The sequence below is a fragment of the Vombatus ursinus genome, unplaced genomic scaffold (genome assembly GCF_900497805.2).
Source record: "Vombatus ursinus unplaced genomic scaffold, bare-nosed wombat genome assembly UNPS02010193.1, whole genome shotgun sequence".
Taxonomy (NCBI): Eukaryota; Metazoa; Chordata; class Mammalia; order Diprotodontia; family Vombatidae; genus Vombatus; species Vombatus ursinus.
The window spans coordinates 1,334,629-1,359,094 of NW_020949971.1; the positions used below are offsets into that span (position 1 = coordinate 1,334,629).

At 44.2% G+C, this 24,466-nt stretch overlaps 1 protein-coding gene across 7 annotated transcripts in view; it reads right to left on the reverse strand.

Annotated features, from left to right (window-relative positions):
- Nucleotides 1-24,466, reverse strand: part of MSR1 (macrophage scavenger receptor 1) — a 79,669-nt gene that overhangs the window by 12,113 nt on the left and 43,090 nt on the right. For 5 of the 7 annotated variants that reach the window (XM_027853719.1, XM_027853722.1, XM_027853721.1 and 2 more), the window contains 3 exons: nt 22,777-22,866; nt 21,085-21,138; nt 102-296 (listed from right to left, as the gene is read on the reverse strand). In XM_027853719.1, the coding sequence (XP_027709520.1) occupies nt 102-296; nt 21,085-21,138; nt 22,777-22,866 (339 nt within the window). Of the gene's footprint in view, nt 1-101; nt 297-17,801; nt 19,821-21,084; nt 21,139-22,776; nt 22,867-24,466 lie in introns of those variants that run through there. The other 2 variants (XM_027853725.1, XM_027853724.1) reach the window with 2 other exon arrangements.

Sequence of the window (24,466 nt, forward strand, 5' to 3'; positions counted from 1 at the left end):
ATCTATCTATCTATCTATCTATCTATCTATCTATCTATCTATCTATCTATCTATCTATCTATCTAATCTTAGTTGTAACAAATCTCTCATGAATGGCTTACCGCCTCCGAAGTAGGCATCCTTATGCACCTTTTCAACTCCAGAGTAGCCCAAACTCTTACACACAACCAATCCATTTCGTATCTCCCAACGGTCGTCACAGACAGTGCCCCAGTGGCCATTGTGGAAAATCTCTACTCGGCCCTCATTGGGCTGGCTGCCACCCACAAGTCGGACAGTTTTGATTGGAGCAGTAGCTGTGAGAAAGAAAATCCCCATGAGACATCTGCAACTTACTTGGTACCAAGAGCAACAATTTTAGCCAAATTCATTAATTTCCTATTTGGATATGCATGTGAAATTTGCAAATGTCCTCATTCTGGTCAAATTTTGAACTGCAAACTGTGATTGATTAGAGAATGTTCAATTGCATAATTAATTTCTTTCTGCTTAACAGTTTAAAACAGTTTAAAGAATCATAAACAAAATAAGTCTTCAGCACAGGATGAGAATGAAATTGAATTAAAAAAAAACTTGAGAGCTTTCCACAAAGAGGTGGATTGATTGGATTAAGTTTCAAAGAAGATTCTCTCTCTCTGTCTGTCTCTCTCTCTCTCTCTCTCTCTGTCTGTCTCTATCTCTCTCTGTCTCTCTGTGTCTCTGTCTCTGTGTCTCTGTCTCTCTCTCTCTCTCTGTCATTAAAGCTATGGCAGGTGAAAGATAAAATGACTGAGAAAACACAGGTTTGAGCTTCTGAACTTCTCAATTTCCTACATAATGAATATTAATTGCATAACAAACCAAGACCATGTCTCCTTAGCTTGAGCACTGGACCCTGAATATAGGGGGAGACAGATCTTTATGAATTAAAAATAATTTAATCAAATAACACCACCTAAATAAAAGAAAACAATTAACCTGGATAACCAGGTGATCTGATTTCTAATTGAGAGAAATATTGGAAACTTTCCAAATTGGGAGAGGGAGAGCAAACAGGTGCAATTCCCTGAAATCAGAAAAAGAGGTGTCTCATTTTCCCCCTCCCCCAGGTATGTATGTATTCAATCAAAGGAACACGAAAACAATAATTGATCAGATCAGGGCCAGGTTTCAGATAAGGTGTGGTGCTTGAGGTGCATAATTGTGAGAAAATTCCTTGCTTCAGTCTTTGGACCTGACTAAGTTTCTAATCAGCATAAAATTGGTTCTTGGTTAAGGGTCTCTAAGCAACAGGGAGAGGTGGACCAGCTTCCCAGCCATGCAGGGCTAGGTTCAAACAATGCAATAGGGTTTTCTCCCAGTTCTCACAAGTGAATACAATTCTGTCACAGGACAGAAATAGAACTAGACTCATAATTGAATAGAATCTAAGTTAGCTCCATATTGAGTCACAAGATGGAGTCAGTGTGGTTCAGTTAATTCTCATTGCCACTTTCTGTTTTAATTCCCTCAAAGCCTTGCTGTTCCCCATGTGTGCTGCTGACTAACTGGTCCCCATACGTCCATCTCCCACCCTTTGTGATGAATTGTCCTCACTACCACACCATTGAATGAACTTTGTCCCAAGATGTTCTCTGATCAATGTTCTCCCCTGCTCCAAACCCTTCATTTCTATGTTGGTGTTCAGTTGTTCAGCCCTGTCTGACTCTTTGTGACTCTATGGACCATACCAGGGTTTTCTTGGCAAAGATACTGGAGTGGCTTGTCATTTCCTTCTCCAGTGGATTAAGGCAAACAGATGTTAAGTGATTTGCCCAGCATCACACAGCTAGTGAGTGTCTAAGGTTGAATTTGAACTCAAGTCTTCCTGAGCTCTCTCCACTGAGCTACCTAGTTATAGTTATATGTAAACTCTTGATCCTTTCATTCCCTCATTCAACAAACATTATTAAGCACCTACTCTGCACCAGGCAGTGTGCTAAGTGCTAGGGATATAAAAAAGAGGAAAAAGGTAACCCTTGCTCTTGAGGAGCTCACAGTGTAATGAGCTTGACATTCAAAGCCCTCCCATCACAATGGGGCCCCCAGATGCCTTTGTGTGGATGTCTAGGGGCAGCTTATGGGCACAATGGATACCATGCTGGACCTGGAGTCAGGGAGACCTGAGTTCAAATTCAACCTCAGAATTGAACTAGCTGTGTGGCCCTAGGCAAGTCACAACCTCTGTCTGCCTCAGTTTCCTCATCTGTAAAGTGGAGATAATAAGGCACCAACCTCCCAGGGCTGTTGTGAAGACAAAATGAGATAATGCATACAAAGCACTTTACAAACCTTTAAGCCCTCTATAAATGCTAGCATAGTAGGTACAAGGTTGCTCCCCACACACTGAAGGCCAGGATCCCAGCTGGGAGCCTGAGTACCCAGTCAGAAGTACAGGACTGCTTGAGGATGGGCTAATGCTTCTTGAATAATTGAATTAAATTGGGTCATTCCAGAGTAGCAGAGGGCTTCACTGGGTAGAACACTAGGATGACTTTCTCTGGAGTGTCTTTCTTGGAGAAGGGTCCACTTGCCATGAACAATAACCAAGTTCCTTTGAATACCTTAAGAAGGCGTTTCCTAACACAAAGGGCTATAATTATCAATCCCAACTGACTACAGTCCTGAAGTCATCTGGGGAAAGGATCACAGCTCTTCACACAAGATTTTGTGAGTGTCCCATGAATAGCAATGACCCCAGTTCTTCAAGGAGCTGAGGTCTCCTCAGCGCTGGCACTGTCTCCACTGGCTTAGATGGTGATCCTTATCAGAAGGTTCCTTCCCATGGCCTCTAGCTAGTAGGCCCTTTGGGATCCTCAGGGCACAGTCATGCTGTCGTATGGGCAGAGCATGAGCTGGAGGACTCCACTGTGGCAGGATCAGTTGGAATGGAATGTTTTCTCCACTGGCACAGTTTTCTGGAGCCCTCCATCAGTTTTGTTCTGGGTGGTGAGGACATGTGTTTTACAAAAAGGTTAACCCAAAGCATGAGAGTCACCCCACTGGTCTCTGGGGTGTGTGACTAATTATTATTGTCAGAGAGCCTGGGAGGCACCAGAACCCTGCACCTACGTCCACTGAAGGCTGATGATGAATAGAATCAGATGGAGAACCACAGATCTAGGACTGGAAGGCTCTTGGAGGTCTCTGAGTGTACCATGTTTGTTGGACAGATGAGGAAACAGGCTCAGAGAGAGTTTTTTCCAAGGTCATAGTTAACATCTGTGATGGGATTTGAATACAAGCCTTCCTGACTCCCAAACCTGCCCTTTATTTCACTACAGCAAAGCTGAAGGGGTCCTGAGAGATCAGCTGAGCCAACCCCATTCGATTGGTAGAGGAGGAAAGGGAAGCTTAGAGCAGGGCCTGTCTTCACCAAGGTCACTTGACTGGAAATGGACAAGAATGTGAATCTAAGTCAAAATGAAGATTAAACATTTCTGGAATTATCATGTCCATCAATCAGGAAAGGAATCAGTTCAACTTCCAGGGCTCAGTCACCATCTCACACAAGGGAGGTCTGCCTGTCATAAGAACCATGGCTTCTGCTGGGCAGAGGGTAAAGGGCAGCAGTGGAATTCTCAAAGTGAACTTTCAAAGCTCAATTAATGGAGAGTCCTGAAAATTAAGCTGTCCTTCATACCTGGGCTGGGCTAGCTTTTGGCACAGACTTGGCCAGTCAAAAATCTCCTTAGCAATGGAAGTTCACCCAGCTAGCACTCCCTGATATTAGAGGTCCTTCATGCCTGGGAAGCAGGAAGACTCCTCTGCAGACTTCTGGATCTGTCATCCAAGGAGGCCCAGCTTGGGGTGGGGCAGGTGGGGGGCCACTCTTAGCTTCCTCAAAAGGGGCTCCCCATGGCCCGGCTTTGGAACCTGGCTACAGATACCTCCCAGTGCTTGGAACTAAGGCCAGGCCAGATGACACTGAGGTAGCAGGCTATAAGGAATTGGTCTCCTCACCTCCATATTCACTGACAGGGGAAATCTGCTGGGATAGCCAGGGAGTCAGTCTCAGGGTCAGAAAATGGGGGGGGGCAGGGGAGAGAACAGTCATGGCTGATTCCTTCTTCCAGCAGGGGAAGTGTTGAGGGCAAAGGAAAAGGCTCTTTATTCCTTCTTTCCCTCCCCAGACTGGCCTCTCCTACAGATGGAGCTGAGGAGTGGTACGTACTGAGGGACCCTGAGGAAGTTCCCTGGCCCTGGATAGCTTCCCCAGATGACCTGAAATGGAATCAGTGGTGGTTAATTTGGTTTAACAAAAGCCTCTCATCCTTCCTCTTACCCACACTCCTCCCTAAGCTGATTGCACAATGAACTTCGTTTGGGAAGACCTTACTTACAGAGTTGCAAAAACTCCTCCCCACTCCATGCCAGAATGCTCTCCTTCCCAGTTCAACTGCTGTGGAAAGCCTTTCCTGATTTCCTCAGGTGCCAGCCCCTTCCCCCCAATACTGGATAAAGATCATATATGTATTGTCTAATAATTCTCCCAGTAAGCTCCTGGAGGGTGGGAAACTTTTGTTTGTGTCCTCAGCACCAAGTGCAATTGATGCCTGGCACACAGGAGGCAGGTGACAAACGTTTATTGAATGGTTACAATCCTGTGACCCAAAAGACAGGTTTATTAACCATTCACACCTTAGACTGAGTGAGTTCAATCTCTAACCTTTCCTGATGGATATGGTTAGCTGCTCAGAGGGAATCACATATTTTTTTTCAGTTTTGGTATTTGGAGAGAGAGAAAGGTGGTGCAGTTTTGGAGCCTGGAGCACTAGAGGGAAGGATACAGGGACAAGTTTTGGATGGCCAGAGGACCGGAAGAGGTTGGGGTGGGGGAGGGGAGAAAGGGAACCAGGAGGAAGAAGAGTCTAAAAGGGAGATGAGAGGGCATTGGGAACCATCTTCCCCTACTGGAAACCTTCCCTCCTCCAGAGGGGGAGAAGCCCAGGCCCCCCAGCCAAGATGCCATTTAACTCTGATCAGTTTACCCACCTCCTTTCTCCTCCCCACCGCATCATCCTTCCTGTTCTGTCTAGAGGTGTGAGCCTGAGAGAGAAAGGCAGCATGGAAGAGAGGGAAAATTAAGATACGGAAGGCTCAAATCCCTCTTCTGCGACTTTATGACCAATGTGACCTTGGACAAGTCGCTGGGCCTCATTTTTCTCCAGGGTATGAGGGAGTTGGACTGATGAGCTCCAAAATCCAGACCAGCACCAGGTGCAAGATGAAGAAACATCCCTAGCCTGAGAACAGAATTGGCAAGCTCCCAGCAAAGAACCGAGAGGCTCTCCTAAACCCCTCCTGAAAAGGGGGTGAAAAAGCACCCCCAGAACAAGGGATTATCTCACTTGGCCATTGTCTAAGACTGCAGAGCAAGGGCTAGTCCACACTGGGAGGGCAACAAGAGGGCAAGGGCAATTCCTCATTGGGTGTTTCTTAAATGAACACACACAAAGGCAAAATATACACATACACATATACACATATACATATGCATATGCATATACATATACATACATATGTGTGTGTTTAAGAGATCATTAGGCACAGGATCTGGGGCAACCTAAGCCTTTCTCAGTTTAATTTGAGAGTGTCACATGCCACAGTGGGCAATGGAAAGAGCTCTGAGGGGACTGGAGGGGAGATACCAGGGTTCAAATCCCATATCTACCATTGATTTTTTTAAAACCTTATACAAGCACCTTCTCGTCTCTTGGCCTCACTTTTCTCATCTGTAACAATGGGATTATTGGAAAAAAATGAACTCTACAATCCTATCCATCTCTAATCTCCATGAACCCTTGTGGTTTTCCTCTTTTGCTGACTCAGGGCAGATATCTTCATAACATCCTGAAATGGAGAACTAACATAACTCAGAGACAACTTTTGTTTGTTTTAAATTCCCCTTTGCCTCAAAAAAGCGCAATGTCTGATAGTTTGGGGTTTTAGTTTTCTAAGGTATAGGATTTGCCCCCTTTTAAATGGACATATTTCAATATGTTTTATTTAATTCAATAAACATTCGTTAAGTGCATACTATGTGCCCTCTGGGATCCCTATTCCTTGGTTAAGAAGCGTCTTCTTAAATCTCTCCACCCCATGTTCCTTCCCTCTCCTGACACTCACAGAGGCCTGTCTCTCCCCAGAAGAGACCCCTCCCTCCCTCCCCTTCCCTGCCTAGTCTCAAGAGCACCTTCTCTCCTGTCCCCTGAGCCACTGATCCTGGAGGCCAACTTGGCACGTTCCTGCTTTCCATTATGACTTCCATATGCTCCTTCTGCCGACCTTTTCTCCTTTGAGATTCATTCCATCTAGCTCTACCTCCCAGTCCAGATACTGGTGACAGCTCTAGGTCCCCAGGCTATTCTTCCTCCATTCTCAAGGACTTCTGCTCCTGGCTCACAGGCTTCTTCTCTGTCTCAACACCTTCCCTTATTCCAGAAGGCTTCAATGTCCACAGTGATGTCTCCCAGGTCGTCACCCTCACCAACTCTTGTGATGTCCCCATCAGCCCTACCAGGGATGGTCACACCCTTGATCACTCCCAAATGTTCTACTTCAAGAATTCTGAAATTCCTTTATCTTTTTGTATATCCTTTTATCAAACCTCCTTTCATTTCATTTCTCCCTGTGTCTTATTCCTCCTGTTTCAATTCTTTAACCTCACCATTACCTCCAAGCCTTTAATCCATCAGTAATCTTCTGCATCATTACCAGTGTGCTGCACTGCATAGGGTGCCAGGCCTGGAGTCAGGAAGACCTGAGTTCAAATCTTGCCTCAGACACTTATTAGCTGTGTAACCCTGGGCAAGTCACTTAACCCTGTTTGCCTCAGTTTCTTCATCTATAAAAATGAGCTGGAGAAGAAAATGGCAAACTACTGCAGTATCTTTGCCAAGAAAACCCCAAATAGAGTCACAGAGTCATGACTGAAAAGACTGAACACCAACTTGACTTGAAACTATACTTAACCAGTTCAAGTTAGGTCATCTTCAAGCCTCGAATCTGTAACCCTCTTGCCCTCTGGTCACCATCCCTGGATTGTGCCTGCTGTCAGCCTTCACTGCTGCTAGGCACCTACTGCTCAACAGTCCTGGAGAGATCACACAGTGGAATGGGGCCATGACAAAGTGCTCTGATCTCAACTGGGCCCCCACTGCCACAAACAATTCATTTCCTCTTTCCTAACTGACCCTCCATCGCACTCCTCACAGTGATCAGATCAACCTTTTCTTCTTTCCTCAAGGTCCTCACGTGGAAAACTCTGTCTTCTCCCCAGCTCTTCATTATTTAATGTGTTGACACCACTTCTCACCTCTCATTCTCTTCTCTCACTCCAGTATCTGATGCTTGATTATTTGTTTGTTGATTGACTGACCAATGCAAAGGCTATCCTGTATCCAGTCTCTTCCACCTCTGACTCCTTCTCATTCTCCTTTCCTGGATTGTAATCCATATCCTGCCCCTCAAAACTGTGGGCATGCTTCAGAGTTTGGGAAACTCATCCTCCTTTCTCCTCTATCTCTAAGTGGTTTCAATCAGAGTCTCTTGGAACTCATTGGCTCACCGTTCACTTTAAAGCTAACAGCTCATCTTATCCCCCATATGAAATTAATAGTCCTTATTTGAATATCCCTTAGTCTCCAAAGAGTTAAATGGTTTTTTTCCACTTTGTGAGTTTTACTATCCTGTTTTAAAACAGTTATATGCAAATGAGCCGTGGGACCATTCGGCCCTGTAGCTCTATGTTCTCAGTATGGTCCATAATTTCATTCTGGGCCTTTGAAACTGCTTCCTCATGCTCACATTTTTCCAATTTTTAATAATAGTTCATTCTCTGCCTCTTCAAACCATAAAATCTTCACATACATATGAGTGATCACCCTACATCTTACATAAGGTGATTTATGCCTCTAAGTTTATGCTATAGTTTATTTTCTGTCTCAAACTGTTTATATCCCATCTGACAATTATTTCTTTATACAAATATTTTAGCAATTTTTATTAAACCAAAGTTATTTTCTTACTCCTTTCAGGCATTAAAATGTTCAACTATGACAAAAGCAATATCTTATTTTCTTTACCATTCTATGTAGCTCTTTTCTTTACACAAAATCACTTTTAATGTCCAGGATGTGAAAAGGATATAATATACATATAGAAAATGAATAAAAATAATGTTGTGGGTGGAGAACATTTACAACTACAGAGATCAAGAAGTGCCACTTGTAGGAGCTCACCTGAGTTCTTTAAAGAAAGCCAGAGAACTCTACAAGACAGAAGCGAGCAGGCAGATCATTCTAGGTCCTGGAAATAACCAAGGCAAGGGCACACAGGTGGGATATGGAATGTCATATGTGTGGAACAGGAAATAGGTCAGTTTGGTTGGAAATGGAGGAAAAGACAAGGAGAAATGTGATAGCAGTGAAGAAAGATAGGTTGGATTTGTAATGTCGAACAGAGGAAATTATACTTTATCCTATAGGAAGTGGGGAATGATAGAAGATTCTTGAGCAAGAGAGTGACATGGTCAGATCTATGCTTCAGGAATACCACTTATACAATTGTAAAGTAAATGTAGAAAGTGGCTTGGAGAAAAGGGAGACTTTTTGCAATATTCCAGGGTGTTGGCATTTGAAATGGCAGAAAGGTGCCAGATTGAAGAGCTATTAAGGAGGGGCAGCTGATTAGAGGGAGGAAATGAGGGACAGTGAAGAGTTGAGAATGATTGTTATTCATTACAATTATCCATGTTGATGTTTGATCTCTGCAGCTCCTAGTGGAAAACAGGAACATGACAGACTGTTCCTATGACTGAAATGCTCTACCTCTTCATTTTCCTTTCAGAATCTCTAACTCCCTTTAAGGTTCAGTTCAAAATACACCTCTTACTCAAGGCCTTTCCTCATTCCCCTTCTTATTGGTTCTCTTCCATTGGAATTCCTCGTTTACTATGGCTGTATTTTATAAATCCTTATCTGGGCAATGCTATTTTCCACAGGAGAATCTAAGTTCTTCAAGAGGAGGGACTTTTGCTTTTTATCTTTGTATTTCTGCACCTAGGACAGTGCTGGCCCATAATGGGTGATTAGTAAATGCTTGTTAAATTTGACTGAAGCACAAAAAGGAAATTAGATAATTCTTGTGTGGTTTTAATGGGAAGACTAAGGAAGTAGGTTGGATTGGTATGTCTTGCCACTGATGACCTCCCCTCTTTCCCAGTGAGTTTTAATAGAGCCACTTTGGAGAATTAGCCACAATAACAAGCACTATGTCAGCAGGGAACAGTGCTCAGGGCACATTTCTGGAAGGATATCGACCACCTGGACCAGGTCCAGAAGAGGGCAAGCAGGACAATAAAAGCCATAGAAACAATGAGGATCAGTGGAAAGAATAGGGACTGTTTAACCTTAAGAAGAGAAGACAGGGGGCCAGGTATATGCTTGGGGACAACTGTCATCATGTATTTGAAGGGTTGTTATGTGGAATTGATTCAGTTTAGGAAATCTTTATTTAGCTTTTTCTACATGGAAAGTACATCAGGCTAGGGATACAAAGAGACACAAGAGAATTATCTAGATGGACATTGTTGTGGAAGTCTTTCATCACGAGCACTTCTGGTCTAATGAAATATTACCAACAATCCTAATTGGACAGATTGACCCTCTAAGAAGAGAGATAGGACATGGATAGGAGCTAAGGAATGCACTTAGACCAAGGACAAGGTAAATGGTATTCTTAATTTCTGTTTTATTGTTTTTGTTACTTACTTTTTCCTTTCGTTCTTGAGCTATGAGCTGTCTTGCCCAGGTTTCCAACTCCTAAACTTCTTGGTGTATATAGATAAGTGGCATTCAGTTACCCCAGATTTTCCCTTATTTTCTTTACCATCTCATCAGTTAGAATGCCCAAAGATCCCAAAGCTTATATATTAGAATAGAGACAAAGAAAATCCTTAGTCTCCCCAACAATTAAATGTTGGAAAATCCAAAGTGAGATTATAAATCTGGAAAGTAGCTGCTAACTCCCAAAACTGACATCCTAAATTGTAAAGACCTAGAAGCTTTGTCATCTCATGTGCTTACATGGATTCATTACAGACTTGGGAGAAAAATTGAAGGCAGGCACATTACAAGGCTCTCCCTCATTATTATTAATCAGGAGTAGACTGGGCTACATAGCTCAATAAACCTCTCAAATGTGTAAGTTGTGAGCGTTGTGCTGATCTTTCCCACCCTGGTAAGGATGTGGGCTACTAATCACCTCTGACTTACAAAGCATTTGCTATTAAAATATTGATGGATTATGCAGGAGAGAATGATCAACTAACTCTCTAGCCTCTCATTCATCCTTTGAACCCACTCAGGTCTGGTAGTAACAGACACTGTCTTCTCTAAACTTGGCATCGTTCTCCTTCTGCTCTCCAGCTGTAACTTTCACCTGAGGTGTTATCCTTTCCTCCCAGAAAGAGCAGGGGCTCTTCCATTCCTGTTTTAGCTTAAAGCCCAGAAGCTTAAGATTCAGCTTTTTCAGTGAGGGTGGGAGGTCCTTTACAATCTCAGACCAAAGACTAGGGAAAAAAGAAACCTTCCCTCCTCCCTTATCCTTAATGAGAGTTCCCAGTGTCCTGGCTGTATTCAGCTTTTCTCTCCAGAAGAGTCTTAGAATTTTTATATAGTGGGGGTGATAAGGGAAGCCCTGAGACACCTCCTATGGAGCTAGAAATAAGTGCCTTGAATCTAAGTGGTGGGACCAATGTTCTAGTCTCTTACTAAATGAAATGGAAGACTAGTGGGTCCTGGGTGACCACAGGGGTGGGGAAACTCTGGTCCTCTAGGTCCTCGAGTATGGTACTTTGACTGAATCCAAACTTCACAGAACAAATCCCCTTTAAAAAAAAAGGATCCTTTTGAACTCTTGAGGACCTAGAGGGCCAACATGTGGCCTCAGGGCCACATGTTCCCCACACTTAGATGTCTCTGTCATTGGGGACTCTGCTGAAATGATTGGGTACTCAGCCTAGCAGAGCCATTGACTCTCTGGACTTTAAGTTGTGTTGCTGGGAGAGCTTCAAGTCTCAAGGACCTGATCTCTTTGTAAATCTCACCCAATACCAGTTCTTTCTTTTAGACTTCTAGGGAGAATGGGAGGGGGAATTCTTTAACTTTACCTCACCCCCACCACCACAAAGGCAATCACACAAACATGATAGCAAGAACATGCACTTGCTAGGAGAACATGAAATTTTCTGCTTTGTCTCTTTCCCCAAGCTCAAGTCATCCCATGGTGATCCTGAGAAACAGATGTTTCCAACCCTTTAAGTAGCCTTGTCCAATAAGAAGTCAGAACTATTTACCCAAAGGGAGGTGGTTTCCTCAGCAATTTCTCATCTCCAGGAAGATCCTATAGCTGAAAGAACCAAGAAAATCTACATCTTGTCATGGTTGGTCTGGAGACCTGGACTTGTGAGCTGATTGGTCAGTGCAGCTCTGAGGTGAATGTGATATACCTTTGGAATAGTCCTAGAAAGCTGGATAATAGGTGCTGAGTTATTATGCATTGAAGAGGGTTTTTGTTTGGTTTGGTTTAAGCATTTCTTTGTAGTAGAGGAAAATAATAACTGTCCCATATCTGCTATCTCCTTTGTTCATGGGGTACCTCTTCTAAAAGGGGTTCTGTTAACCTACTTTTGAGAGACTCTAATCATAAATTATAGCCAGACTTTCTTTAAAAGTTTTCCCCAGGGCTCTGGTATGGAGAAAATGAGGCAGAAATATCAAATAAAGCATCATTCCACTCTCTTTTGAGTTGAGCTCCCTTAGGACAAAACACAATTGTTGTGAGTCCAGAGCAGGAGCCCCTTTGTGGGAAGAGTGGGAGTTGACATTTAAAAATCCATTTACACACTAATTTCCAGGTATCTCTGGATAAAGCAGGGAGTGAAAACCCCAAATCTGAATGTCAAGGATTAGGGTTCAAATCCTAACTTTGCTAATTTCTACCTATGTGCCCTTGAACAAGTCCCTTCCCTTTACTAGATTTCAATTTCCTTATCTGTAAAATAAAGGGGTTGAGTGAGATCACAGATTTGGAGGTAGAGGACCTGGGAGGCCATCCAATCTAACTCCATCATTTTATAGATGAGGAAACTGGGGCCCAGAGACATTCACATAGCTAGAGGCAGAATTTGAACCTGGGTCTTCCTGACTCTCCTTCTAGCTATCCCACTGTGCTTCCTCTCTGATCCAAGACCTTTGTTCTGGAGAATGACTCTCTTACTTATCTAGATTCACCAGAATTAAAGAAATATACTATATTGGAAAGAACACTACAATTGGGGTGAGAGAACCTGGGTAGAACCATGGCCCTTGCACCCAGTACCTGAGTGACACTGGATAAATCTCTAGTCCTTTTGAGGTAAAAAAAAAAAAAGTATTATGGTATCCTGGCTGGAATACTGGACCTAAAGCCAGGTCAGGCTCCAGTCCAACTTTGCCAGATCAAATAATCAATAAGTCAATTATCATTTACTAAGCATTCATTAAATGCCAGGTCCTTGCTTTGCTGGGCACTGCAGATTCATCAACAAAAATGCAACCATCCATTCCGCCCTCAAAGAGCCTTTACTCTTTTACTCTGTGGGGGCAGGGGGAGGCAACACCCTCACATGGTAATAAATACAAGGTATGTACAGAGTAAACTCAAAGCAAGTGGAGAAAAGTCACTAGGAGCTGGGATCAAGAAGACTCGTTTGAAGATGGCATTTGAGTTGGGAGCTTAGGTGGGACCCAGGGATTCCAATGGGCAAAGGTGGAGGGGGTGTGGGTTCCAGGCATGCAGATGGGGCAGCCTGTCCAAAGGAGGGGGGAGGTGGGCAGGGGGTCATGTACAGTGACCCTGCATAGTTGGAGGAGCCAGGTTGTGCAGGGCTTTAAATAACAGAGGAGTCTGCAGTTTAATCCTAGAGTCAATATAGAATCTCTGAGTTTATTGAGAAAGGATTTGGCTTCATCAAACCTGTGCTTTAGGAAAATCACTGACAGCAGAGTGGAGGATGAATTGGAGTGAGGAGAGACTGGGGGCAGGGAGGTCAGGCTATGACCATAGTGCAGGCATGTGGTGATGAGGGCCTGTACCCAGGGGTGCCTGTGTGACTGGAGAGAAGGGTGCACATAGGGAGAGGCTGGGGTGGGAGAAGCAAGATTTGGCCACAGATTGGATACAGAAGAGGGGTGGTGGTGAAAGAGAAAACAAAGTGAAAAATGACTTCGAGATTGTAAACACAGGTAACCTGAAGGATGGTAGTGCCCTCTGTAGTAATAGGGATGTTAAGAGGAGGACAGGGCTTGGGGTAAAAGATAAATTCCATTTTGGAGATACTGAGTTTGAGACACCCATGAGATCAAAAGCTCAGAGAAAAGAGAGTGTCCAGGAGGAGGGTGGCCAGCACTGAGAAATGCTACAGAGGTCAAGAAGGATGGACCATCTGTGTGACCCTAAGCAAATCCCTTCCCCCAGCTGGGGGCCTCAGTTTCCTTTTCTGTAAACAGGGGGGCTTAGGCTAAGTCATCTATGAGGTGCTTTTTAGCCTTAGGCCCCAAAAGCTTATGCAAACCATGTTTGCCAGCCAAGAGAAGGGGAGAGACAGAGATAAATAATGAGACTGGAGAAGATAAGAGCTAGTAAATTACAAAATCACATGTGAACCGCACAGCCCTAGCACACCCACACCTCCAGGCTCATTCCATTTGGGAGTATTGTAAGCACAGAAGTAATTCTCTTAGGCCATCATGGAACCTTTCGGCATGAGTGGCTTTCTGGGAAATGTATTTGAAAAAGCTTTCAAGTAAAGAGCTGGGTCACCAAACAAATACAAATTCAAAGGGAAGCTGAGATACCACATGCCTTGTTGTAATCTGTCCCAAGAGAGGGTGTCCTTTCAGGGGCATCTCACTATGGGCCTTGGAATGATCAGAGCACTGGACTTGGAGTCAGGGAGATCTGGCTTCAAATTCTGCCTCAGATACTTGCTAGCTATAATTCTCTATGCCTCAGTTTCCTCATCTGTATATGAAGAAGGTGATTTTGATGACCTCCAAGGCCCCTTCCAACTTTGAATTGCAGATTCCATAATTCACAAACTGTAGCAATTACTGGCTTGTGATGGAGTGCATCTCCTGGGAAAGACCTTTGTCAAGGTTGGTCCTGAAGTGCAGAATGGAGGCTAGTAGAAATCAAACTGAAGGAAAAGTCATGGAGTTCAAAGGTCAGCCCCTTAGTGACCTGTGTCAGGTGCCCAAGATGGTGCCCATTGGAGACCCATGGCTCCAGCATGCTCTCCGGTGCTCAACCCCCCAGGTCAGAGCTGACTGCAGCAGAGCATGCCCCATTACTGAGGGGCCTCTGAGCCAGGGTAGCTCACACCAGGCCAATTTTGTGGCTGGATAAAACACAGACCCCTCTAAGCCAGACAGCATGTGACAGGCCAGCAGCCTTCTTCCATCTCTACCATTTAAAATGCTTACCCTCCTTTCAAGGCCCAACTTAAATGCTACCTCATCCGGGGCCCAGAAATTCTCTCTCCCTTCTGGGCACACTCAGAACATGGCCCAATCTTGCTATGAACTTATCACTTTCTCCTTCTTTTGGACTTGGGGTAGTCTTTCCCTGACAGCTTGAGGACAGAGGCTGTGTCCTATTTATCTTTGTATGAGTCACTGCTGGGTGACCTTGGCCAAGTGACCTTCGTGAATCCAGCTGTTCACTCTGTGACGTCTTGCAGCCCATGTTGCTGATTTCTCCCCACTTGGAATAGAACTTCAAGAAAAGATGAGTTGAAAAAAATGGCCCCCAGTCCCTGGGGAAATTAATCCACCCAGCTTTGGACCTCTTGCCCTGGGGATAATGAAGGTGATTAATAAGTGAGTGGTGCAAACTCTGTTCTAGGAGCCCCTTAGAGCCAGCTGGCTTTACCAGCTCCTGCTTCACACTCCAGCCAGCTTTGGACATCTCCATTCCCCGCCCAGCCCGCCCCCCAAATTCCACCTCTAACTGAACTCAGTGATTCATTCAAAACTCCATTTATCTCTGCAAAAGGAGTACCTCTTAACTGCCATATTGAGGGAAGGTGATGTCTAAGAACTCAGGAGCCAGGAAAGGCCTAGTGTTGGAAAAGGCAGAAAAGCATATGATGATAACATGGAAGCAGCAGGTGAGATGCTGCATTTAGGGAAACAAAGGTCACCAGTTTGGCTGAAACCTAGGATGCCTCAAGGACAGAAAGGTACAATAAACTGGAAAGGTACTCTGGAGCCCATTGTGAAAGGCTCCCAATGCCCTATCTGTAAAATGGGAATGATGACACCACCTTCCTCAGAGTTTGTTTGTTTGTTTGTTTTAATGAGGAAAGCAGTTTGTAAACCTTAACCGGATAAGGAAAGGAAAGTTACGGATGGGTTGACCTAGCCCAGTACTCAGTAAATAATCACTGCTTGTGGAATGGAATTACAATGCTGGGAATGTTTTAACTCACTACGTTAGAATGTAAGCTCCTTGGGGACAGGGATGATCTTTTTTTATCTTTCTATCCCTACAACCTAGGAGCTGTCCCGTCACGAAGCAGGTAATTAGATGTGCTTATTGAATGCCAGAGAGTGGCCTTTTCCTGTGAGTTTGGCTAGAATAGGGATCTCGAAGACCCAATTCTTTCCTGCCTCTGTTACCAAGGGGACCTTACTTCCCTTCTGTTGATCTCCCTAGCATCTCCCTAGCAAATAAGGGGCTGGACTCTGTTACCATTCAGGTCCCTTCCTAAGTTATCCTCTAAGCTTTCTCCCCTTCTTGTCTTCGGTACCTCAGTTTCCTTATCTATAAAATGTCTCCTCCGACACACAGAGGCTTCAGATTTTTGAGAGCCACTCTGGACCCAAGGAAATTTGGAGCACTTCATTTGCCAGGGTGTCTAGGACTGGGGCAAGTCCAGTCCTAGTCTCCTGTTGGCAGTGTTGATGGTCAATATGTATTCAACATGCAGATGCCAAAACTGATCAAAGAACCCTGGGCATCTCATTCTGCTTAGAAGTATGGACTGTTCTCTGGGGTGTATGGGATATTCAGAAGAACCAACACCTCTGGTGTGAGGGCTCACCTTTTTAGGGCTATGCCTCCTGATTTGGTGTCTACCTGATTCATCCAGTTCTCACCTGTGGATCCAAGAGGCTGTGATATGTACAGTAAAACCATCTCAGCAGATGGGTTAAATCAGGTTGAGGGTAACCAATGGACCTCAAACCCATTGGTAAGTTAGGGGGATATCTACCCCAAGCTTGTGAAGACGTCCCCCGGTGGAATGGGCAGATGAGAACAACCTGTTCCAACGGCCATGAAGGAGGCTGAAGCAGGCGCTGTGGAGCTCTCAGAGCTTGGGCAGACATTGAAGATGCCAAGGTCACCCACTTTATGCTGGGCCACTGCCAAGTCATCTTGACTCTTATCTTGTGATTGGACTTTAATGACTCTGGAAGGGAGAGTGAAGCTGAGGACTTTTCACAACTCTGCCTCACTTAAATCCAATTCGCATGCAAGTCAAGACATCACCCATGGTCCACTGGCTCTCTTCAAAAGTGAAGGACAAACAACAACAAAGGTTCTCTGAGGTTCTTTCATGTATCCAGATGCTGAAACATCTCTGGGCAGTTGTTTGCTCCTTCCCTTTTCCTCTTGATGATGATGATGATGGTGTTGGTGATTTTGATGTTGATGTGATAACAATCCTAACTCATATGCCTACTGAGCTTCAACATTTACAAAGGGTTTCCCTTGCAATTAGCTGATAGGGAAAGGAGTTCAAGTTTTATTATCTCCATTTTGCAGATGAGGAAACTGAGGTTCAGGGAGGTCCATAGCAACATGATAACGAGGTGGCAGGGCTGGGATTAAAACTCAGGTCTCTTGACTACTGATTAGGATGCTTTTGGCTGCTTTGCAGCCTAAGCACCATACTTGCCAGCCAGGCGACCTAACTTTTCCTTCAACTTTCTCCCCAGCAACTTCCTGGGCATGGGTTTTGTCCTTGAGCTCCCCTGACACACATTTTATGAGTCTGACATTTTGTGCTGACCTCTGTTGATGGCTTCTGCCCTCTGAGGTGTGCCTTGTTTAGTCTTTCCCTTGATTTATGTCTTATACTCAACAGCTGCACTCAAACTAGTTCTGTGATTTGTGATCTGGCCATACTTGCATTGCCTTATCTACTGCAAAATCTTGGCTTATCCTTTGGAATGTCTCTTTTTTTCTTTTGTGTCTTTTGTTTGGTTTCCATTACAGTAATGTATTTCTCTTTCATTTTCAGTCTGATTGAATAATTACAATAGTGACATAATTTAATACCAAATTATTCTGATGAAATGGGGGCCTGAGTTCAAACGGATTAAAAAGCTTCTCATTGGAGCTTCCCCCTAAAGCCAAAATGAAAGCTTTGGGGGCTTTGCTGATGAAGGTATTGAGAAGGCAATAGTCTGCCAATTATTGAGTAAGTCCAGCCAATGTGAAGCCTAGTCAGGATAATGTGAGACCCATAGCCTATGTTAAAAAAAAATCAAGGCATTCCTTACCTTCCTTCCATTTGTAGAGCTTAGAGCATCCTCTTCTGCACTTTCCTCATCCCTCAAAAACTACTCAAAGCTCAAGATACTGTGTAGACTTGCATCCAATCAAAACCATAGCTGATGAGCCCCTACCAATATATTCATTTTTATTAGCTGGACAAAGGATGCAATTAATTCAAAGTAAAGACATTTAATGAAGTAGCATGGTAATAAATGCCATAATAGAATACTCTGACCATAAGTGTGGCACATGCTCTCCTAGAAATATGTACACCATTAGTGGGAAGAGTAGAAATGAATAGGGATTTAAGGTAGAGGACACATGTGGCCAGCGTATACACATAGAGGGACAAAAGTGGGGATTGCCGATGTGCATACCACACACACACACAAACACACATACACACACACACACAAGGGTATCTGCCACCTCTGACACTGCTGGGTCATCAATGTCTTCTGGTTGTCATCACATGACATCAGGTGTCATTACATCTTTGTTGTGATGTGGAAGGACACCTCAATGCTCCTTGATGGGTGTGGTGTTGTGTTCCATGTTGTTCCTCCCTTTTTCCTGCATTCTCTTTGATGCAGCTTGTAGTCTTCAGTTAAAATCTTCCCGTAAGAGAAGGATTTACCTCTGTGCCAAGCAGAAGCTAAGCATCAGCTCTTATAGTGAGAAGAAAGGCTCTTATGTATCCATTCACTAGACTATAGAAAAGAGACTTTCTATAAGAGAAAGGTTTTGTCCATTCTCAGAGTCTTAGCACCAGCCCTAATCCTTCTCTGAACACAAACCAATTGGCCAACTTAGGTCCCTCAAACATTTTAGACATTCTCCCTTCTAGCAAGATCAACGTCCTTAAGCCAAGCCTCTGTTTGACTTAGAGTTAGAAAGTCCCCGTTAACTCTAGTTCATTTTGAACTGTTAATCTGACTCCCTCCTCAATTAGGCACAGGGAAGACTGCATTCTAGAAACCGAGACTTAGCATTGGGTGGTTCTGATCTGGTTAATTGTCTTAATACATTGCCTTTGCTAATGCAGGGCTCGCTCCCAGAACCAGTAATACCAACAGTGAAGTGGACTCCAGCCAAGGTTGCCACTTTCTCGCCCAAGACTTTGCTTTATTCCAAAAGGAGTCTGCAGTTGTTTCTGGTCACGTTACCTGTGCCCGTCTGAATCATCAGACTTGCACTTGGTTGGATGGGTCTATGCCATGTCATAGACACATGGTGTGGAAAGACAGTAAGCCCCTCCCTGTGCTGCTGTTATCAAGTCACCCAAAAGGACTTCCATGCCTTTCTGAAAGGATTCATCCTCCCTCTCTCTAATATGCACAACCCCTCTTGTCTCTTTGTTCTCAGAAGATTAATGGGTAATTATATAACAAAACTACCAAAAATGGAAAGTATCTCTAATGAAGGAAACTTCAGGATCTCTTGTGGTATGCCTGCATAGTTCAGAAAACGAAATCTAGTGCCTGCCTTTAAAATCACATATGGATGTGTTAATGTCCATTCAGCATGTTGAAATAGAACCCACAGCTTGGGGTCAAATATCCCTTTTCCTTCCAAGCTCTTCCTTTTTGTACCATTAAAAAAAAAAGACTTAAATTGAGATGATTTTGGAGTATGATACTATTTTAGTGACATGGGATTTTATCATTTTCAAAGCGTGTTAATATAACCATGGATATACCTTTTCATGTCAGGATAAGAGGATGGCATCAGTTACCAGCAGACAAAACCAGCACTGGGGAAATGGGAAGGGGGTGTTCCCAGGAGCATATGTAAAGCTGAATCAGAAGGCCAATGGTTAGAGCTAGCACAGTATATGAAAGAGAGAGGAAACACTTGGAATGAGGAATTACCAAGGCCAAGGTCAGACCTTGTAACAAGGGGAGGGTCAAGGGGGGTGGAGAGTGAGACGCAGAGGCAGGGCCCACTGCCAAGCACCACATGAGGAGGAGCTGAGCTCTCTTGAAGTCATGAGTGCACAAACCAGAATGGGACCCTGGGCTGGCCCATTGATTGATGGGCTCAGCACAGGAGCAGGAAGAGGCATCTTGGACTAAGAACCATGGGTATCAGGCATGTCCCCGGACCAGAGAGGTGGCTGCTGGCTGTCAGGGTCCAGTCTCCTGATGTTGAGGAAAAATATACTTTGCAGAACGTGTCATGTATCCTCCAGGCTCCAAAGTAAAATGGAAAAGTTCATTCTGTGGCACCAGATGTGGGCAACACAACCCCCTCCTCTCCAGTGGACACCATTTAGGGCGTCCAGCAAGCCTGATGGGTAGGTATGTGCAGAGGGGAGTGGTAGGGCTTGGAATTCTACCCTTGGGTTGGTTCCAATACCAAGTTCTCTGACTGGGCCTCCCTCTCCTTAGCTGGAAAGTAAATGGTTTGAGCTAAATGCTCATTCCTGAGGTGGGGGTGGGGGCCCCTTCCACTACCAAAGTATGACCCTAGGGACACCATTTTTCCATTCCACAGGGAGCTAGGGTACACAGTGGAGAGAGCACTGGGCCTAGAGTCAGGAAGACCTGAGTTCAAATGTGGCCTCAGACACTTACTAGATATGGGACCCTGGGCAATTCATTTAACATCTGTCTGCCTCAGTTTCCTCATTTGTAAAATGGGGATAATGGTAGGCCCTACTTTCAAGGGCTGTTGTGAGGATCAAATGAGATAGTATTTGTAGAGCACTTAGCACAGTGCCTAGCACATAATAGGCACTATATAAATGTTGGCTTTATTATTACTATTATTATTATTGCTGGAGATCAGGCATTGCTTCCTTTTTTTCTCCAGCTTCTCCTCACATCCACAGGAAATCCTAGGGCAAAAGGCCCCTTCAATCAGTAATTAAACAAGCCTTTAATGAGCACCTATTGTGTGCACTAAGTACAATCCACCAGGAGAAATTCCAAAGACCACACCTGAAGAATGTCTTCTGGGCGTGATTGAAATTCCCCTCCTGTGGACCAGGACGCCTAACCTGGGGGAGGGGTGGAAAGTTTTCTCTCCCCTTTTGGTGTGGGAAAGTCCTACTCCCTCGGTCGGGTATTCACCTGGGAGTGGGGAGGGCTGAGGCTGCAGAGGCCCCTGGGGAGTTCACACTCCTGTCAATGACCAAGAAAGAAGGATTGTGTTTCCCCATCCTTCTCTAAGGAGCTTCAAGGGAACATTTCTAAGAACTGAATTTTAAAATAAAATGCAAATGGACAATTTCCATTCAAGCTGAGTCGAGCTGCCTCATGCCTTGGATTTCTTCAGTCACCCCGTTTTCATTTAGAGAACTCTGGCTGATGGTGGAATTGGGTGGAGCCGCCCTCAGGTTCAGTGACTGAGCTCGGGGAAAATCTGCCTAAAGTCACTACCATGGCTCAGCCAATGCCAGAGGTGACTGCAGTGAAGAAATCCAAGCCAGAGACGGACCCGACAGATACTTACAGTGGTATCTCTGATCCCTCTTTTCTCCTTTTTGCTCTTTCGGGCCAGGAAAACCTTTAAAAGAGATTCATATTTGCTTTAGAGGAATGGGGGTGGTGAGGTGAGGGTAGGGCGGGGATTACAAGTGGGAAGGTGCTTCAGCACCACCAGAAGGACCCTAATCAAGGGCAGACCTTCAGAGCCCCCCAGAGTGTGGGGAACAGCTGAAGAGGTCGACAAAATGGGTTTCCCCTTTGCCCCACTGGGCCATCCTTCTTTCCTCGTGGCTGCAGATGGGACCCAGAGCCTGAGCCTGTCCCCTTCCTTCTGCTACTCTAGCCCTAGACATGGTTAATATTAGGGAGACAGAATGGCATTTGGGTCAAGGTCTGGACTTGGAGGCAGCTGTGTGACCCCACGCAAGTTACTTAACCCCCGGGCCTCAGGTTCTGTATCTATAAAATGGGGCTAATAGCTGTGATATTGATCTCACAGGGTTGTCACTATCATACTTATAAAAGACATCACAAACTTTAAAGGTTCTTCGTGAATGTCTGCTATCATTTTATGGGTTAGGCTGTTAGACAAAGCAATGAGTAGAACACTGGGCCTGGAGTCAAGAAGACCTGAGTTCAAATCCAACCTCAGACACTTACTAGCTGTGACACCCTGGGCAAGTCATTTCATCTCTGTCTGCCTCAGTTTCCTCATCAGTAAAATGTGGATAATAATAATAAGAGCACTGACCTCCCTGGGTTGTTGTGAGGATCAGAGGAGATAAGAAATATAAAGAGCTTTGCAAATTTGAAAGCATGGTATAAATGCTATTATTATTACCATCATTGAAAGCAGCCCCTGCCTCCAGATCCCAATCCTGGGTCTGGAAGTCATAGGAAGGTGACTTCAGTCTCAACAGGGGATTTGTCCCTTTGGCTAGACTGTTTTCTGCAGGAGACTTTCTGCACTGAGCAGAGTAAGGGAATAATGGGGGATGTACAGATGAGGTTGAAGTTGCCTTTAAACTTTCTTCAGTTAGCCATGGCTCAGAGGGTCTGGACCGGGTGCTGGGAGGAGCGCAGGTTTTTGAGCCAGAGGGCCTGGGTTCAAATTATGGGATCATAGATTTAGAGCTGAAAGTGACCTTAGAGGCCATTAGGTCCAACTTCCTCATTTTACAGATAAGGAAACTGAGGCTGTGAAGGGTTCAGTGAATAATTGCCCTGGGTCACACAGCTGTCAAACTCAGGTCTTCCTGTTTCTCACGGGGTCCAGCATTCTACCCACACAGCTAGTAAGTTTCTGAGGTTGGATTTGAGCTCAGATCTGACTCCAAGTCCAGCACTCCATTCACTGAGCCACCTCATTGACTCCTAAGGTGATCTTAGGCTTCATTAAGATAGGCTTTGTGACCTCAGGTGAGTCATTTTACCATTTGCAGCCTCAGTATACTCATCTAGAAAATGGGGATAATAATCCTCACCACCTCCACCCCCCAAACCCCTCAGAGGAATATGGTAAGGAAAGCCCTTAGAAACTTGCAAGCTCTCTAGGATACAACTATCACCAGGATTACTGACCACTACCCTGATTTGTGCCCAAACCAATTCTCCAGTTGTTTTTTTTCTTTCCTTCCTTCTCCTCCCCTCTTTCTTCCCCCCAGCTCCAATGTTATGTTCCATGTGTTTCTATGTGGTGGCTGTTCGATCAAGATACCTTGTCTTCCCACAATCCCTGGGAGTCCGGGATTGCCTTGGTTCCCTTGGGGGCCTGTCAATCCCCTGTCACCTTTTAGACCTGGAAGACCTGAGGAACCCAAGGAAGAAAAAGAAAGTGACCCAATGTCAGTAATTTGTCCTGCAGAGGTCAAAGCATGCCATGACAACTCACCAACCGGGGGGACTGAGGCGGGAGGGGCATATATTTCTAAAGGGTAACCTGTCAGGCACATATAAGGTACAACTGGCATATGATAACTATGAGTACAAGTGGAAAGAAATCAAGAGCATAACCCCTAGCTCTCATTGCCTTTCCAGACTCCTTGGACAGTTTCACTGAGTAAAGTGAGCCTTGTTCTGCTTGTGCTCAGATGTTTAAGAAAGGGAGAATTCAGACAAAGGTAAGGAAAAGCTTCCTAAGCCATTAAGAGGTGTCCAGAAATGGAAGGGGCTGCCTTGGGGATCTGTGGAATACAGAGTTAGTAGCAAGACTTTTCTGGATGACATTTTTCAGTTGGCAATATAGCTATGACCTCCCACCCCCCCCCCCAGATCCCTGAGGAGATTTCTAGACACTATAACCCCATTTATTGGCTTTTTAAGCTGAATGCTAGGAAGGTCAGGCAAGTGCCAAACTCATGCTTTTCATTTTAAAAAAGTGCTTTTCTGATGAAACCTGGACTGGTCAATACATTGATTAAGGGAGACCCTAAAAAAAAAAAGGCAAATAAAACATAGAGAGAATCCCAGAAGATTAAATAGACAATTTTAGTTACATAAAATTGAAAAGTTTTGCAGAAACAAAATCAATGCAGTTAAAATTAGAAAGAAAAGTTAACTGGGAACATTCTTTCAGCATTTATTTTTTTTTATAAAGGCCTAGTACATATAAGGAATTAGTACAATGTGTAGGAAGAGCCATCCTCAAAGGAAAAACTGTCAAAGGATGTGAACAGAGAGTTCTCAAAATAAGAAAGGCAAGTTCTCCACCACAATCTGAAACAATTTTCAAAATCCCTAATTATTAGAGAAATGCTTAAAACAATTCTGTAGTTCCAACTCTTAGGCTTTTCCCACCCAGGCGTATTCTTCCAGACTTTGTCTTGTCCCTGCACCATACACTCCACCCCCACCTCTACCCACTCCTCCTTTCTACTTCCTTTTGTATGCTATTTTTTTCCATCAGTTTGTCAGTTCCTCTAGGGCAAGGATTTTTTTTGCCCTTCTTTGTATTCCTAGTGCCTGACAGAGTAAGTGATTAATAAATGTTAGCTATTAATAATAATAAATATTTATTAATTGATAGATGGACAAAGATGACAAAATTTTTTGGAGTGGATGTGGGAGAACAGGAACACTAATACAGTACATTGTTGGTGAAGCTAAGAAGTGAACCAGTCATTTTTGGAAAGCAGTTTGGAACTATATCCAAAAATTTGCTGTGTACTCCCTTTGCCCCATCATTCCCACTATTAGAGTGATACCCCAAAGAAGTCAAGGATAGAAGGAAAAGACCTCTATGTCAAAAACACATATAGCCATGGAAAAGAACTAGAAATTAAAATGGATGCCCCTGAATTGGAGACGAGCTGAACAAATGACAGAAAATGAATGTAATGGGATTTTCTTGTACCATGAGAAATGACAAAAGGAATGGATTCAGAAGGACCTTGGAGGAGTCATATGAA